Here is an 18,543-nt window from a genome sequence, read left to right on the forward strand (position 1 = left end):
TTGTCCTCACAGCCCTAGCCTCTGGTATACACACACACTGGCACATACATAGGCAAATGGACATACACGGTCACACATCGGTGTGCCGTACCCCTGGGGAGACCCCGTACACTGCTCTAATCAGGCAGTTGTCCGTCTGCTGCATCCTGGCTGTCACAGGCGCAGGCCGAAGCTCACACCCACATGGTACCATGGTGTTGGGCCAGGAGCACCAACGAACGGAACCTGGTATGCACATGGATGTACACACACACACGTGTGTGCATGGCTGGGGCTCCATTTACCCAGAGTCCCCTGTGTCTAGGCTCACACAAAGGAATCCCGACCCCAGCCAGGTAGAATCCACTGAGTTCTGTAAGGCCGTGCAGGAAGGGAGGAGGTGTTTTTCCCCACCCCCCTGGGCTGGACTGGCCCTCTCAGGAGAGGAGGGCCAAGAGTCAGGCAGGGAAGTGTTAGGTGCATCCTGCTCCCCAGGGCGGGGAGCTCTGGCCCAGGCAGAGAGGACGGGGAGAGATGGGGGAGCGATGGGGGAGTAATGCAGAGGAGGCCTGAAGAAGGAAGGCTGGAGAAGGACAGCTGTGGAAATCGATTTTCCTGGGGGCACCAAGCAGCCAGCTGCTCCCCTCACTTGGGGTGGGGTCCTTGGGAGATTGGGGGTGCCAGTTATTAGGGAAGGAATGAGACCCCCTTTATCTAGTGGGGTCTCATTGCTCGCCCTCTCTCACCCTGGCACCTGCTCTCCTCTGTTCCCTTGGCTCCCAAGCCCCTACCTATCTCCCCTCACCTTGCCACCAGCACCTTGAGACTTAGAGTTCAGACACAGCCCCTGGTTTGTAGTCTCCTGGCCTGCAGAATGGGTGAGAGCTGGCCTGGGTACAAGGGCGGGCTGGGCTGCTGGGTGGGAGGAATGCCCTCAGGGAGCCTCTAGATTCTGCTGTGCACTGGGGCCGGGGGCTGTCTTCCCCGGACTGGGCAGAACACGGAGTATACCTATTTTTTATACACTTTAAAATACACCATTTTTAAGATGAGGGAATTGAGTCTGATGAAGTTGGGTTCATGGTCGTGAAAGGCTTTAGTTAATCACCTAACACCAGACGTTCTGGGCCCACAGGACTGAGGCAGCCCGGTGGGGGTCAAGGGGCAGGTGGCTGTAAGAACTCCGGCCCAGGCTGCCTCCACCTGCTGGCCCCACAGGTCTCCCCCAGGGAGGCCTGGACAGTGGGCAGGGAGCGCAGAGGGGCCCAAGTACCCTGAGGAAAATGAATGGCGGTGGCCCGTCAGGGGGACTCGATGTGCCCTGAGCCGTGGACTCTGGAGTTGGACAGGCCTGGGCTCCAAACCTGCTTTGGTCACTGCCTGCCTTGTAATCACCAGCCAGTCTGCCGACCTCTCTGACCTCACTTTTGCTACCTATAAAATGGGGATGCGCCTTATCTCTGTGTCCCAAAGCTGTAGGCCCTGAATCAGTGGTGGGGTGCGGCTCCCACCATGTCACACCTGTATCTCCAGGTGAGCCCAGCCCTGCTGCCTCTGCTCCGCCAACGCTGACACTTTCCTGGGAGTGGCACTTCACAGGACCCCTTCATCAGAATGTCCTGGATTTCGCCTTCTCTAGGGCTGTTCTCCGAAGAGGATGGCCTTGGAGCCATGGGGGATGGGGAGGGATGGGAATGGGTTGGGCTCAGGGTCCTTGGGTGTCTAGACATTCCTGGGGGCTTCACAGGATGGGAAGAAACCGAAAGCGCCAAACCATAGTCCCAAGGCTTTCTTGTTTCCTATCCCCCAGCATAGCAAGGCCAAACGTTAGACTCAAGCAGGGATTTCAGGTGGCAGATGGGGTGTTGCAGGGTGGTGAGGGGCTGTTGGGACTGTGGGAGATGCAGGAGGAGATGCAGGAGGTGCTCGTATAGAGCAGGCAGTTCTAGGGAGCCGGGGAGGTAGGAGGTGGGGAGGAAGTATAGGTGGGTTCTTCTGTAGTGGCCAGAAAAGGAAGTGCAAGCCTGGACAGCTGAGGACCGCTTTCTTGTAGCCTTCAGACCCCATGTGCTCATATCCCTATGTTCCTGCGGGTAAGAGGGGGCTGGGGTTGGGGGAGGGGTCTCTTTGGAGCTGGGGAAACTGAGGCACAAGGGATTGGCTCAGACTGAGAGCCAACAGTAGTAGAACTTGGGCCATAACCTAGGTAAGCCCGCACTCGTGGCTTGAGCCGTCCATTATGGCTGTCTCTTATGCTGGTTGATGATGACAGTAAAAATAACCCAGCTGTGGTTTGTTGAGAGCGTCCCGCTCGCTGACCCTGCACTGAGAGCTTCACGTGGTCCTCTCAGACTTTGATGAAGGCTGGGCTGCCGTCGTGTTCATTGCGTAGACCGGAGGATGGGCTCGGCAAGGGCAGACGGCCTTGCGTGAGGTTACCTGGGCTGGGGGCTGCAGGGCGGGAGAGGACTCTGACCCCAGAGCCTGCCTGGACCTTTTCATGGCCTGAGCCTGTGCCTCTGGGGGTCTCCCACCCATGCCCTGTAGTCACATACGATGAGTAATGTTCCTAGTTGGGCCAGTCCCCTCCCTCCCTCCCTGTGCCCAGCGCCATGACTATCCCTGTGCCCTCTGCTGTATCAGACACTCCCCAGATTTGGACCCAAGGGCCTTGGGACTGTTGATCCTTTAGCCCTGGGGAGGGTGAGCATTGCCGGCCTTGGGTAGGGAAGGTGTAGGGAAAGTGATTCACTGGGAGTGGGGTAGGGGGCCAGGGGATGCCACTTAGGGTTTCGGGGCCCTCCTCACCGACAAGTACTGGGAAACTAAATTGCTAGGCTTGTGAGAGCCATCTAGGGGCCTGGCCTGTGGCCACACACCTCCCCCATCTCCCAAGCCCCACCTTCCTGGGGGTTTCTTTGCCCTCTCGAGGGAACCCTGTAGGGAGTAGTTGAGAAAGTGCCCTTGAGCTGGAGATATTTTCCTTTTCCGAACACAGCAGCAGCAGCAGTGACCCCCCCCCCCCCATGTCCTGATCAGTGTGCTGGATAGCCACAGAGCACCAGGCACATTGGGGCCCTGGGTTAGGGCTCACTAAAGGTCACTGAGTCGACTGTATTTTGCTGGAAGTTGGTGCTGGCCTCAAATGGAGGGACAGACTCTGTGTTTGGGACCGTATGCTGCATATGGCAAGTCACTTCCCCTTTCTGGTCTCAGTTTCTGCATCTGTGAAATGACTGAGTCTGCCCTGCAGGTTCTCTGAGGCAGGGATCAGTCACAGCCAGACAGACCGTTCAGCTGGTGTTCCCAGGTCCCCCAGGCCCAGGATGCAAGGCAGGCTCTAGAGCTGCGCCAGGCTGGATTCTAGTCTCAACCTCCACCATCTTCAACTTGGCTGACTGACCAGTCACTGCCCCACTCAGCCCCGAGCCTCAGGGTCCACATCTGTGAAATGGGTAGACCGTTGTGCTTACCTCTTTGTGCTGCTGTGAGGATAACACAAGATGGTGTGGACGGAGCAGCTGGCACAGACTTTATGGTAGTGACAGTGGAGCTTCCCCACCCCACCTGGGCTACCCTAGTGGTCGCTGTCCCCCAACCTTGGTCTCAGGGATTCTGGGAAGGAGACAGTGCCAGTCTGCTGGCTCAGCCAGCTTGGCCGCTGACCTTCAGCACCCAGGCAGTCAAGGCTGCCTGCCTGCCTGCCTGCCTGCTGCGGGGGCGGGCAGGCAGGGGGGAGCGCCAGCCAGCTCCTCGCCGGGTGCTGCCCGCCCTGCTCCCACTCCTCTCCCTCTCCGTGCCTGTGTGTGAGCTAATTAATCTCGGCCCCTTTGGGAAATTAGAACGCTGCAGCCGCGGCCTCCTCAGCCTCACAGTGCCTCTGCTTCTGCTGGGCCCTGCCAAGACCCACTGTGATTTGGGGGCATGGGGACACTAGGATGAGCTGGGCAGGCATGGGTGTCCCTGAGCCCCTACCTCCTGACTGGGGGGCTCTGGCTTCTCAGCCCCCACTTCTCCCAGACAGCATCCATGAGGGTGCCAGGCAGTTTCCCTGCTGGGTTGCAAGCCAACCCCAGCACCTATCTGACCTGTCCTGGGGCTGGTGCGTTTACCCCCGACTCCATAGTCCAGCTCACTGCAGGGCCCTCTGGCCTGCCCGGCTCAGGATGACAGAGACAGATGTAATTATGGAATTTTGCTTGGGAAATTAATTTGAAAAAGTTAATTAATTGATGGTTCCAGAGGTGGTGGGCCCCACGCCCAGCTGGTCCGACTGACGTTAGTGCTGACCTGCCTGAGGTGCGGCTTCCTGGGCAGGTGGGGAGGAGAGGGACCCTGGTGACCTGGCTGGGCAGCTGCTCCGTGAGGAGGAAGGGGCAGACCAGCTGTATTCTGGCCCAGAGCGCACACCTGGGAAGGGTTTGTCAACTGGCTCTGCTGATTTGAACCCAGCATCCTGAGAACTCGACCGCTTGTCTGCATCTTCAATAAGCCATCATCAAACTTCAGGGTCTCAAGTGCCTGTGGCCAACATAGAGCACTGAATATTCTGTCTAGTTCTTCCAAATCCCTGTTCTCAAGGAAAACTTTAAACCTATACCCAAAAGCTTTTCTAAAGGGCTCAAGGGATGCTGTTGGGCCCACTGTGCAATGAAACAACCAGGCCTCAGAGAGGATAGGATTTGCCCAGGTGTTGAGCTCTATCCTCCATCCGGATGGAATGGGGGTTGTGTAAAACTCAGGCTTCTTCCCAAGGGATGAATGCTCCTACAGGAAGCCCCCTCCCAGGCGTGGGTGATAGGGGCATTTCAGTTGATTCTGTTCCCCAAGGAGGGGGCCAGGGACATGGCTGACCCCCTACACCCTGGCACCACTGGCACCACTGTGTCTCTTCCCACCTCAGACGTTTGTGGTACCCTGTATGTGTGCATAGGGGCTTCCCTCACTGCCCTGCCCAATCTTCAAGATGACTCAGCTGGGCTGGGGCATGAGACCCCATGCCTTTGGGCTTCTTGGGGTCCATAGGGACCCCATTCCTAGGGCCTCTGACCACAACAGCCCGACCATGTTCTAGTGTCTAGAGGATTGTGGGCTCAGTACAGTCTTTGTCCAGACAGGAGGGATCAGTGCTGGGGCAAGAAGCAGCCATCTGTAAAAATAGGAGAACCGGAGCCCTATGGACCCCTATGGACTCCTAGCGCAGGTTAGGGATACTGACCTGCAGGAGGCCAGCGAGCTAAGGGGCGTGGACTTGAAGGGGCTTGGGTTCCTCCCAGCTGTGTGGCCTTGGGCAGATTTCTCTGAGCCTCATTAACCTCATCTGAGAAACGGGGGATGATGACATGCCAATCAGAGGGCTGTGGTGAGGTGCAGGGAGGTATAACCACTTGAAGTGTCTGGCCTTGGGAGCAGCCTGGGTGGGAGAGCAGGAGCTGATGGGACTGTGCTGGTGCCAGGGACTGAGAAGACCAGCAGGTTTTTGGAGGGGAATCTGGTTTATGCGGTTGGGAAAGAGGACCTGGAGGGGGATGTATTTGGGCGTCCATGAACCAACAGCTAGCAGCCCAGGGCCCTGGGCTCCTCTAGGGGGAGTCAGTCCATACAGCATTACCTCCTGGATTTATTTAGTGCATTCCCTCATCTACAGGGTCCACGTAGGCCCTGAAGTTAATTATGTAGGCCTCACCTCTCATTGTTCAGAAGAAAAGTGACTGTCATGGGCAGGCTGAGCTGGGCACTTTGCACCCCACCTCACTCCGATGCGGTCTGTAGTACGGGGTATCTTCAAGATCTGACCCCTTGACTTGGGTTTAGATGGGCAACACCCTCTCCCTGAGCATCCTGTGTATAGGGTCAGAGGACAAAGCTTCCTCAGCCCACCTCACCTCCAAGAAGCACTCCCTGGTACTGCCCACCAGCATGTAGGGCCACTGGCTGAGAGCTGGGGGTCTCTGCACAGACTCTGCCAAGCCCTTCTGTGTGTGTCTGTCCATCCCCCTTGACTGGGAGCTCCCTGAGGGTGGTGCCCATGGCATCTGTCAGAATCTCATGCCCAGCACAGTTAGCTCTATACATAGTGCTCCTGGCAGGTGGCTCCTGTTTTCCTATTGTACAGATGGGCCAGTTAAGGCCTCGTGAAGACACTGCCCAGCCAGGGTCACACAGCCCTTTGAGGGGCGGAGCTAACCTGGCCCAGGTGTCCTCTGGGGTCTTGCAGGCCTCAGGACTTCTGGACTTCCTTGAGGCCTGCGTGTAGCTCCTGACCCACCTGGCAGGCAATGTTCCTGGAGTCTAGCCTTGAACTCCGAGCTCCTGAGAGCATGGGCAGTGAGGATTTCTGGCATCAGAGGCAGGCCTGAATCTCTCCAAGCCTCGGTTTCTTCATCTGTGAAATGGAGATCCAGGTACCTCTTCCGCGTAGTGTTTCTGGGGGTGGTGGATAGTTGGAAGAGATAATGCATATGTTGTTCTTAGATCCAGGCCTAGAATTTAGTAAGAACTCTTTGAGTCTTCACCATCCCTATTGTTATTATTGACACTGTTATTTTGTTATTTCTACATTATCCTTCGTGCCCCCAGGGCCCCGCAGCTGCCTGGGCTCTGGACCTGGCTCAGGAGCTCTGGTTTGCAGAGGACTTGGAGTTCCTAATTAGCGCCCAAGGAGAGGGCCTGGGCTTCTAGTTTTGCTGGGGGGATCCCACCTGCCCAAGGTGTCCCCAGCCCCTGTCATCCACTAGTCCGGGGTGCGGCCCCCTTCCGTAGCCTCAGGTAGGGGGTCTGGATCCAGGCAAAAGCCTCCCTAAATTTCCCCTGCCACTACCTCCGCCTCCCCGACCTCCGGGGCCATGAATCATTTATGAGGCAAAAATGAAACCAATTAAGGACAAACTTTGAAAGCCTCTAATTGCTGCGCCCGGTGGCACCGAGGAACGAGGGGCGGCAGGCCTACTCAGTGCGGAATCTCTTCGGCTTGGGAAGACCTGGGCCGCCCGTCCCGCCGCGGCCGCCCGGCGCCCCGCCGCCTCCCGGCCAGCCGCGGACGTGCCTGCGCGGCTCCGGCTGCCCCGCCTGCAGCCCCGGCGCCCGCGCGGGTCCCAGGCCGACTCATTAGGCCGGGCTCGCCTCCCCGCCCGCGCGCCGCCTGCGCCGGGCCCGAGGTGATGGCGGCTGGGCTGCCGTTCTGGGGCCTGTGCCCCCGAGCTGGCCGCACTTCTCGGGGCTGCAGCCAGCCCTGCCGCCCGGCTTGCCCGAGATGAGCCCGGGGAGCCTCGTCCCTGAACTGGGAGGCTGGGGCTCCCCACAGCCCCCCGTTGGGTGCAGGCACGGGTAGGTTCTGGGTGGTGCTGGGGTTCATGGCTTGGACAGTCCCATTCTGTCTCAGGGAGAGAGATCCCAGCAAGAGTGGAGGGAGCTGGGGGCGCTCCGGAGGAAGGGGTGGGGTGGGGGGTGTTGAGCTCCTGAGGTGTTGCATGGGGGCAGCGGATCCAACAGTTTTCTTAGCTTGGCCACGCAGTAACCTTCTATAGATTCCTTAGCCTCAGTTGCCCCATTTGTAAACTGTCAGGACCCTCCAGTGTTCTCCTAGGTTTGGGATTTGGGGAGCTGGGCTCTACGTGCCCCCCACTCCCCTCTCTTGGGGATTGCTGAGAGGGTGGAGGTCAGCGCCTGGAGAAGAACCCAGCAGAGCCAGCCTCGCTGCCATGAGCCCTGGGCACCAGTGACCAGCCTGCTCTGCTGTGCTAAGAGCCAGGCAGGCCCTGGGCACTCAGGCACGTTGTTTGCTGAAACCGAATTTCTGTGCTTGTGTTTTTCCATAATTATATTAGCAGGTGGGATTTTTCCTCAGGGAGGCAGTGGGAGGGGGAGCGCCGTGGCAGCGTCCCCGCCCGCTCTGAGCGTGAGCTCACACTCGGCTCTGCCCGCCCGCCTGCCCGCCTGCCGTAATGATTTTTTAATTATGCAGCCAGTGCTCGGAATTGCTAATCCGCCTCCAGCCCAGCGTCCCCTCCTGCAGCTCACACCCCAGCCCCTCATGGGTGTCCCCAGAGTGGTGGTGCCCAGTCCCACACCTACCACCGACGCCCTAGACCACCGCCACAGTGTGGGAGTGGGTAGGCCAGGAAGGGCCACTAGGGCACCTCTCTGTCTGCAAGTGACAGAACTTGGTGGCGCTGGGGCCTGTGGCTCTCTTTGTCTCCCCTCTTCCCGTGGCCCCAGCCTGACTCACACCCACCAGGACAGCTGTTGCTCTGAGCAGGGCAGGAGAGTGATTGCCCCACCCATTTCAGGGACAGGAGCTGACTTCCCATCCTCTCCATCCTCGGGTGACCCCAGGACGCATGCACACAGGTATTATCATTGTCACTCTCACAGTCACCCTTTGCTTCCCTGCCCCGCACATGTTCAGCCTCACAGCTACACAAGCACAATGGTACACTTAGTGTGATTCTTGCGCACATATCCACACCTGAGGGCCAGGGTGCCTTCTGGCGACCCCACTGCTGCCTCCCCTGCCTGCAGTGCCCTGCCCCCACTCCCTTGCCTCCATACCCTCCCACCCCGCCTCCAACTGAGCTGCCCTCTGAGGTCCTCCTGCTCCCACGTGGTGGGGTGGCTGCCTGGGGTGGGGGCCTGCCTGAACCTCCACCGACCTGGCCTCAGGGAGGCGGGGGCTGGTTCTGCAGCAGTGTGGCGCGGCTCCTCTCCAGGCGCCCAGCTGTGGCATCTGTCAAGGTCAGATAGCGACTCCGGAACCAGCCGGCTCGGCCCCATGGCCCCTCTCGCCTCATTATTTTTGTGTTCCGGGGCTGCGGCGACACCTCCCCCCTCCCTCCTCCTCAGCCTCCCGCCTCTTGCCTGCCTCCCCCATGCCTCTGCAGGGAGGGACTGCGGGCTGGGGGCTTTTGTTTTCCAATTTTTTCCGCGCTCAGTCCAGGCAGACTGGTAGACCCTGGCCAAAGCTGTTGCGTCTTGAACAGCAGACAACGCAGGTGCCTCCCTCATGGCTGGGACAGGTTCTCGGCTAGTGGAGCCCAGCCCCCACCACAGCGCAAGCACACCTGTGGGCAGCTTCCTGTTTCCCCAAGGGCCCCAGCAGCTGGCATCAGTTCCTGTCTGCACCATCCCCGTCCGTGGTGGGCCCCACACTCACATCCCAGAACCCCTCAGGGGCCCTGATGTAGCTCACAGAATGCTTGCACTCACCTACACACACAAACGTACACCTGGTATACACGTGACAAAGATGGTTGATACTCATGGGCCAGAACCCATAAACATCCAGTCACCTGTAAACCAGTATATGTGTACACATGTTCACACATAGGCATTCACATAAACACATGGATGTAGATAGCACACACTGCACCTGTACACAGGGCGATCACCCAGACCGTCACTTACTCTGGTATGTAAGACTGCTGCGTACATCAGTGCTCAAACCTTCAGAGTGACACCTGAGACTGTACACCTGGGCACACCCACAGCCCCCCCCACAGTCACCTATGCAGCATGCACAGGCGTCTGACACGCCTCCAGGTGGACTCATGCGCATGTGCTAGGCTGTGGCGCTGCTCCTCACGACACCCATTCCAGTTGGAGTACACTCCCTGAGGTCCAGTGTTCCCTGAGCACATTTACACTGCCCAAGGGGCTTTTGTCCCCTCAACTGCTGAAGTGAGCTTAAGGCCTCCCCCTTGATGCAACCTGTGTGTCCAGGGAGCCCCTGGAGCGTGGGGAATCATGGTTGATAGAATGACTGCCCTACCCACCTGGCCAGCCTCTTTATGTACACCACCCTGGACCCAAGAGCACCCAGATGGAGTGGAATGGGGGCGGTTCCCAGTGGGTCACATGGACCTGGTGGCTATTGGCAGAGAGGGCAGGCTCTGTCTCTGGGTCCCTCTGCCCACCTCTAGCCCCTGATTAGGGTGTGTAAGTGTGGGGAGAATGAGATGTGGGTAGACTTTAGGCCCCCTAGGCTCTCTGGGGTAGCCCCGGTCATCCATTTGCTAACTCCTCCAGCTGTGGGCTGCTGTGGCCGCCCTGGGGGAGGTAGCCGGAGGTTTAGCGGTCGCAGGGCCCCCACCCCCCAGGAAACTCAAAACCCTGGGCCAGCCGCGGGTGGCGGGTTGGGGCAGGCACAAAGAGGGCCTCTGTGTGGCCGGCTGGGCTGCCCACAGGATTCTGGGGGAGGAGGCAGGAGCCAGTTTCCGTCCCATTCTGCTTCCTGCGGAGGCCGCCGGAATGCCCAGAGCCCTGGCCCAGCCTGGCCTGTCCGGCCCACCCGCAGCCCCTTCCCCTGTCTTTTCCTGGGCCTTAGGGTACAGCTGCAGTACCCTAAATGTGTTTTGCCCAGAACGTAAGAGCCACCCCTGAGGACCTATGCGAGACCTAGGGGATTCCTCTAGGCGGAGCCGAACTAGACCTCATCCTCCAACCAGAATCCCTCCATGTGCCTCAGAGCCCTTGGCCCATGTCGGGGGGCCAGACCCTGGAGTCACACAGACTTGGTTTCAAACCCTGGCTGTGCTGCTTTATGACTCTGACCTTAGGCAGGTGACTTGACTTCCCTGAGCCTCAGTTGCCACATCTGTAAATGGGAATAATACTAGTTTAAGAGTTACAGAGAGAATTCAAGGAGAAAATGTGTATAAAATAGCAAATACTTGGCAGAGAATGAGTGCTCGTTTTTAGGGTCTGCTGTTTTCATGTATTCTGGGGGTTGCAGGGAGGGGCTGGGTGCTTCTCACCCCAAGAAGCCTCACATCATCTGAGGCTTGGTCTCAGCTCGGTGTCCTGCTCAAAACCCTCCTCTTCAGACCTCGGTTTCCCTCTCTGCAAGTCACATGACAGGCTGATGCAGGCCCTCTGGGACCCTCCTCCTGGGTGTCCAAGGGTGGGAGGGGATCACTGTCTGGAAGCTTTGCTGTATTTCTCCACCTCCTTTCCCATGGGCGCCTCTGGGACTATGACTCCTGCAGTTTAGGGTGAGGAGCAAGACCGTTCTCTTCCATTTTACAGTTGGGAAACTGAGGCGTGGGGGAAGGGCTTGGTCACAGTCAACAGGAAGAGACCGAGTGGAGCCGCAGGCCTAGACCTTAGGACTCCGGGTCCCCTGGCCAGTCCTGATGACGTGCCTCCCGCCCCACGCTTCTTCGGCCCAAGTGTCTGAACTAGCCTTCCCTGGCTTGCCCCCGTGGGGAGGCCCACCGGGAGGGATGGCCCAAGAGGCACGTGGCTTTGATCTCAGGATGGTTTCAGCTCAGATATCAACACTTTGGAAAATTAGTTTAGGATCCAGGGGGTCCCAAATGGGGAGGGCGTCGTTTTCTGTACATCACATTCGCTTATCAAATCGCCTGCTCTAAGTGGGGCGATCGTAGTACTTCCTTTAGAAGGTACGTATGAGGATTCAGTGAGACAAGGCGTGTACAGCGTGCGGCACACAAGGCCTCCATACACACTAGCTGTTGTCCTCGTGGTTCCGTGTTACAGATGGGGAGACTGGCTCAGGGGCCATAGGCCAAGGTCACACAGTGCGGAAGGGCCCCCCTGATCTTTTGACTCTTCCAGGGAAGGAATCTGGTCAGAAGGAGGTGCCTGTTGAGGAAGGACTTGCCTTTATCAGAGGTGTCCCAGGCTCTGACGCTTACTCACTGGAGCTTCAGGTCAAGTTATACCTCCTGCCTGGGGCCTCAGTGTTCCTGTGCATGAAACGGGCTGATCCCTTCCTCCAGCTGATGTTGGGAGCCCTGTAAGAGAGAAGAGAGCCCCGAGTACTCCGGGGGCTTTCTTAGCATCGTGTTTCAGTTCTCGGCAATGGCATTGTGCCTGCCCTCAGAAGAGAGGCATAGAGGGCCGGGTGTGTGGAGTCAGGAGGATTGCAGCCCTTGTTTTGCCCTTGGCAGTTGGTCTTGGAGAGGTCCTAGTGGTACTGGGGGCACGTCCCATGCAGGTCATCTGCTGGGCGCTAGTAGTGGTCAGTATGTCCTTGTATATGTGTCCATCTGTAGCCTGATGTGTGCCCTGTGCTGCCCGGTGGGGTTGCATTTCTCCCAGCCTCCAAGACCAGTGTCCCTGTGTGCGTCTCCTTGGGCCTGAGTAGGGCTTTTTTTCCCTCTGGAAACTCCCCAGGCTGAATCATGGAAATCAGAGACGGAAACCCCCCCGCCCCCTCACATACCCCTAAACTGCCATCGGCTGTGGTCTGCTCTCCACCACTCCTGGCCTGCCCACCATCAGTCTGCTCATCTCACCTCCCTTGGAGGCCAAGGAGACCAGCCCACCAAGGTCGGGCGGGGTGGGGGTGTGGAGGGACGACCCTGGGGCGTGGAGCAGGGATGTCAGCAGTGCATGTGGAAGCGTGAGAGGGTGTGATGAGCCAGGGCGTGCAAGTCTGCAAAGCTAGGCTGCCTGATGGTGGCAGGCTCTGCAGGACCAGCATCTCGGGGTCTTGAAGGGCCCTCCGGAATGCAGCCACCTCTAAGGGGGCCTTGCCTCAGCGGGCAAGCCTGCAAGACTGTCCCAGCCAGCCAAGGAGCAGGCGAGGGAAGGCGCCTTGCTCAGACTCTGCCCTAGGTAGTGGTGGTGGTTGTACAAGTCTGTAAATTTACTAAAAAATCATTGAATTGTACACTTATAAATGGGTGAATTTTATAGTATGTAAACTATACCTCAGTAAAGCTGTTAAAAAAAAAAAACCCTGCTCTTGGCCTCAAGGCCCTTCCCAACTGGGACTCTGCCAACCTCACAGCCACACCTCACACCCACTTCCCCATTTCTTAGGAACCCTTTCAGGCTGTGTCCCCTTGGGTAAGCTCTCCTTAGCCTTCACTCACAGGCCCGCAGTCCCTTACTCCAGGAAGGCCCCTGCGCCCCACGCAGTCCCCTTCCGCCTTTCATGTGGGTCCACGTGACCACGGCTGAGCTCCAGGGCCGGGGCAGAGTCCTCTCCTGCGCCGTCTCCCCAGCACCACAGGGCCTGGGGCTGTCGGGTAGGGAACGGGAGGGCATGTGTACAGCGGCACATCCAGGACTTCTCACTGTGTGCACGTCTACATGCAGACAGGATTACGGCCCTTGTGCTGCTAGGACTGGGGCGCAGGGCACAGCCCCCCTGGGGGCGCAGTTTTGGCTCCCTTGCAGCTCAGGGTGGGGTGAGGGCCCTGCCACCACCGCTGGTGACCTCATTGCTAGCTGGCATTATGATGTCACTGGCCCATCATTCCAGGTTCCTGCCTGGGCATCTCCAGGCCCCCCAGGTGGGTACTCCCCTGGGGCCTGACAGCTTGCCCCCCCCTCCCCTGACCACGTAAAGGTGACAGGCACGGTAACAACCCCTGGGGGGTGGGGGCAGCCTCGTGACCACTGGGTCATCTTGCCCTGGGCTACTCTGTCAGTTGTCCAGGTAGAACAAAGGTGGTCACAGAGCAGGGTGACTGATACTTGGGCTCTGGATTCAAATGCTACTTGTCCTGGGCACCAGCTGTTTGACCTTGGCCTGACAGTTTGAACCTCTTTGAGACTCAATTTCTTCATCTCTGAAATTGGTTAACAGTTCTGTTTCCTCGGCTTCTGGGGAGGCGTCCAGGAGAGAGAGAAGACATGTAAAAGCGTAAGAGCACAGGGCGAGGGACACAGTAGGTGCTCAATAAATGCTAGCTAATGGGGTTAGTAGAGGGCCCTGAGTGTCACTTGGTGGTGGGGGCTGGTTAGAGAGGAGCAGGGCCTGCACCTTCTGGGGCTGGCCAGGGCCTGGGGGCGGTAGAGGCAGGGGGTGGCCCAGTTTGACACTCCCTCTCCCTTCCCAGCTCAAACCAACGAGCTCACGCCCGCGGGAGGCAGGAGGTCGAGCCCCACAGCCAGGCCCTGAGGCCGGGAACCCACTGAGCCCCAGCCCTCCTCCCAGATGTGTCTTCCCAGGCCAAGACCAGAGTGGGCTGGGGCCTCGCCCAGGTGGCCCCCCGCCTCTCTGCCTCCCTCACCGGCGGGCTTGGCCCACTGCCCGCAGGGTCCAGGGCCTGGGATGCCCTCCTCGGGGCTGTTTCTGTATCTCTCGGACCCTCAAGTGTCCAAGTTAGGCCAGTGCCCTGGGGTCCCTAAGCTCAGTCCCCCAGTCTCTGCTTCCCATGATGCTCTGTCCTCTGGCGCTGACCCCATGCCCTGTCCCCTCAAAGTCTCCCTTTCTCTGACCCTCCAGTCCAGTTCTGTCCCCTGATCCTCTGTCCCTACCACCTGTCTCTTCTTCTGCCCTCATGTCCCCTTCTGCCCCCCAGCTTTCCATGACTGGTTTCCCCCCACTCCCCACCCGTCAGCCCCTGGTCCCAGCTTCTGGCTGGCCTGGCTCCGGCATGGACAAAGGGGTCCTTTGTGGGCTGACCGCGGCTGGCGGGGCGGCGGGGTGCTGGCTCCGCATTGCTGATGAAACGGAGCCCTTTGTTGTCCCTCCTCAGGCGCAGTATTTCTTTTTGGGGGCTGGATGCGTTCCTGGCAGGGCCGATGATGGATGCGCCCGCCGCCGCCCGCCTGCCCGCCAGCTTCCCTCCCGCTCGTTCCCGCTCCGCTTCAACGCAGCCCCAGCTCCTCCCCTGCTGCCTGGGCACTGCCAGGCCCTTGCTGGCCTGGAAAGGGGCTGCTGTGTGCCCTGCAGTAGAAGGCTGGGGCCTAGGGAAAGGTCTTCTCTTATGTCCTCTCCTTCCATGAGTGGGGCAGACAGGCCTTCTGGTCAGAGGTCCCCTGGGACCAGGGCATCAGCTTTTCCTGGGGTCTGAAGGAGATGAGCCAGGTACAGGGGCAAATTTGAAACAAGCTTAGGGACCAGGCCTTGGGGACTAGATGTTGGTATCTACCGACTCTGGAGTTTGAGAGCAGAGTTACCCTGTGTGCCAGGTCCCTTTGTGTAGCCCCAGCCTCCAGTTTCTGTGGCTGACAAGCCACAGTGTTTTGCCTGCAGCACCTGTTTGATGACATATCATGAGCTCAGCATGTCCCAGGACCTGGGGGTGGGGGCGGGGGGCGGTGCTGGGAGAGGGTGCCCCCTGAGGAAGGACAGAAAAATAGATCAGAGACGTCCAGAGTATAGGTTTGGGCCCCACCACAAGAGCTTCAGGATGGAGACAAAAGCTGAGAGAGTCAGCCAGAGCGCCAGCCCTGAGCGGGCCGGGCTGTGTCTGCGTCTGCTGGAGGGAGCTGACTTCTAATTGACCTGCCGCCCCGCACGCACAGCCGGATCCTGGAGCTGGGAGGGGGAGAGGGGGGAGAGCACGAGCAGCGTTAATGCAGCTATCGATTTCTGCCACCAGCCAGCAGGCCGCAGAGGCGGGGGACATACACACGGGCTGGGGCGCAGACCGCTCCCCTCCCACCCCTCCACCTGCAGGCGCCTGTCCTCTCCCATCTTCCCTCACCTTGTCTCTGGCTCTGCTGGGGCTGTGATCCAGGGCAGGGCACTTGAGCTCAGAAGGGCAGGGCTGGGTGAGTTGACTCAGGCTGATGGTCCCTGGCCCTGTTCCTGACACCGGGCCAGGGCCAGTGATGCCTGGAGGGGTACTGGTCTGAGGAGATGGGCCCAAGAGCCAGCCTGGGCTTATTAGCCCTGGGGAAGTGGGATGGAGCACAGCTATCCTTGGGCACACATGACCCCCTTCCTCACTACAAGTCTGACCTCTGTGACACCCTCAGCCCAGCCTGGACACCCTGCCAGGCGCCCCTGGGTGTCCTGGTGGAATCTGCCAGCTTGCCGAGCTTCTCTTAACACCCACCTACCTTCACTAAGAAGGAGCCTAGGTGGGCCAGCGCCTGCTGGGAGGGCCAGGGGGCATCTGGCTGCCTGCTGGTGTCTGCTATTCATCTTACCCAAGGGACAGCTTTTCCCTTCCTGCTCTTGCTCCTCAGGGCCACTCCTTAGCAGTTCCCCCGGGGCAGGTGCCTCCTCCTGCTTGGGGCCTTGAGATCCCCCTCTGAGTGTGAGGGTTGGGCTAGATGACCTCCCAGGACAAGCTGAGTCCTGTGACTGGGGGATGGCAGTGTTGCCTGGAGACAGATATGCAGTGTGTGCCGCCCCCAAGCCTAGGGCCGGACAGGGCCAGCCAGATGTGCTCCTCTCCCTTGTGCAGCCAGCCGCTAGGGCTGGGCTCTGTCCTCCTGCCCCACCCCACCCCTCCTAGAGGTTGCTAGGCCACAGCAGGCAGGCAGGGAAGAGACGCTAGAGAGCCAGGCTGACGACGAAACTGCCGCCCTGCTCCACCTGGACCAGTTCCTTCCAGAGCTCCTGGCTGCTCGTGTGCCTTAGTCTTGGGGCCTGAGCAGAGCGGGCTCCGTACTGAGAAGGGGCATCTCAGAAACGTGGATGTGGCTGAAGAACAGGCTCCATCCCCTGCAGGGTCGCGTCTGCTCTCAGTCCTAGCTTGTCCCAGCCAGAGGCCCCTCCTGCCCACAGCCCACCCCAGCTCTAGGCTGTCACTGGGACCGCCACCTGTCCGGGCCCATCTGGGAGCCAAGCCGGAACACAGCCGTGAGGCCTGAGCAGAGACAAGCATGAGGTCTGAGGTGATGAGACCGTGGCTTGAGGGTGAGGAAGGAGAGTATGCCAGTGTGTGCCCACCGTGTCCTGCTACTGCCCCCGCCCCTGCCCCCAGCCCCTGTTCTCGCAGGACAAGGCTTGTCCTCCGGCGCAGTGCTGCCTGCCCTCTAGCAGGAGGGTACATGCTCCTTGAAATAAAGGTTCGGCACTCTATTTGGCAAACTGTTGAACAAAGTTAGTTTCCTTTACCTGCAGGACTTCTCAGAGCCTTGAGATAATTTATGTGTATTAGGAATCTCTAAATGAGAATCCAGAGGCAACTTCCCAGACTTTTTGGTCTACACCCTCAAGCCCTTCAGACGCTGTTCTGAGCCTTCTTTTAGGGGCCAAGGAAGGAAGATTATGAAGAGGAAGGTGATTCTCTAACCCTCCAGGGATAATTATCTCCAGCTCTCTCCTACCCCAAGGCCAGGAAGGACTGGCTACCTCCATCAGTTCTTCCAGGCTCTAGCAGGGCAGATGTGGGCCCTGGGGACCCGGGCTGAGCATCCCCCATGCCTGCTGCTAGCTGTGCTCCCATGGGCTTAGTCAATCCTCCTCTTAAACCTTATAAAGTAGGGTATTACTAGCCACTGGTAAATAGGGTTTTTCTGTGTCTTAACGGAGAAAAAAGATTCCTAACCCATGTGGACCTGCCACTTCACAAATGCCTGGTCAGGCTTGTGGTTGTTACAATGGTGATAGAGTTTGTGGTGATGGTGGTGTTGGCGAAGGTGTTCACTGCTGCATTGACCCTGTATCTACTTTCCCTACAGAGTGAAGACGCTTCCACGGGGACACCTTGCCATGTGCCTTCCCTGAACATCAAGGCCCAGCAGGCACCTCATTTGTGGGCAGCAGGGCCCGGCACTGGTCTGTGGACCTCCTGCAGTTGGCAGGCTCCCCCAGTCTGGGCCTCAGCCCCACCATGTCGAGCCTCGGCAGTGGCCCCCAGGACACTGGCGACAGCAGCAGCAATGCCAGTGGCGGAGGTGGCAGCGGCCCAAAGGCGGGAGTGGCCGACAAGAGTGCAGCAGCGGCCGCTGCCACGCAGGCCTCGGTGGCAGACGACGCACCCCCGCCTGAGCGTCGGAACAAGAGCGGCATCATCAGCGAACCCCTTAACAAGAGTCTGCGCCGCTCCCGTCCTCTCTCCCACTACTCTTCTTTTGGGGGCAGTGGGGGCAGTGGCGGTGGCAGCATGATGGGCGGGGAGTCTGCCGAGAAGGCAGCCGCAGCCGCCGCCGCCGCCTCCCTGCTGGTCAATGGGCACGACCTGGCGGCGGCCATGGTTGTGGACAAAAGCAACCCTACCTCAAAGCACAAAAGTGGTGCTGTGGCCAGCCTGCTGAGCAAGGCCGAGCGAGCCACGGAGCTGGCAGCCGAGGGACAGCTGACGCTGCAGCAGTTCGCTCAGTCCACGGAGATGCTGAAGCGCGTGGTGCAGGAGCACCTACCACTGATGAGCGAGGCGGGCACTGGCCTGCCTGACATGGAGGCCGTGGCAGGTGCCGAAGCCCTCAATGGCCAGTCCGACTTCCCCTACCTGGGCGCCTTCCCCATCAATCCAGGCCTCTTCATCATGACCCCAGCGGGGGTGTTCCTGGCCGAGAGTGCACTGCACATGGCCGGCCTGGCCGAGTACCCCATGCAGGGAGAGCTGGCCTCCGCCATCAGCTCGGGCAAAAAGAAGCGGAAACGCTGTGGCATGTGTGCGCCCTGCCGGCGGCGCATCAACTGCGAGCAATGCAGCAGTTGTAGGAACCGAAAGACTGGCCATCAGATTTGCAAATTCAGAAAATGTGAGGAACTCAAAAAGAAGCCTTCCGCTGCTCTGGAGGTAACGGCGCCTTAGAGGGAGGTGTGTGGGCTCTTGCGTCTGTCTGGCAGTCCAAACCCACCCCCGACCCCAGCCCCACCTCTCTTGCCTGAACAAGTGTCTGAGGGGTGCCCTGCCAATGTCTCAGCTCTGGGGTTCTAGTCCAGGCTCTGAGACACCAGTT

At 59.2% G+C, this 18,543-nt stretch overlaps 1 protein-coding gene across 4 annotated transcripts in view; it reads left to right on the plus strand.

Annotated features, from left to right (window-relative positions):
* Nucleotides 1-18,543, plus strand: part of CXXC5 (CXXC finger protein 5) — a 37,126-nt gene that overhangs the window by 16,241 nt on the left and 2,342 nt on the right. For 3 of the 4 annotated variants that reach the window (XM_057490957.1, XM_036896764.2, XM_036896772.2), the window contains exon 2: nt 17,317-18,380. In XM_057490957.1, the coding sequence (XP_057346940.1) occupies nt 17,469-18,380 (912 nt within the window). In that variant the 5' untranslated portion in view covers nt 17,317-17,468. Of the gene's footprint in view, nt 1-6,253; nt 6,384-17,316; nt 18,381-18,543 lie in introns of those variants that run through there. The other variant, XM_036896781.2, reaches the window with a different exon arrangement.

This window comes from Manis pentadactyla, chromosome 13 (genome assembly GCF_030020395.1).
Source record: "Manis pentadactyla isolate mManPen7 chromosome 13, mManPen7.hap1, whole genome shotgun sequence".
In the NCBI taxonomy this organism is placed as follows: Eukaryota; Metazoa; Chordata; class Mammalia; order Pholidota; family Manidae; genus Manis; species Manis pentadactyla.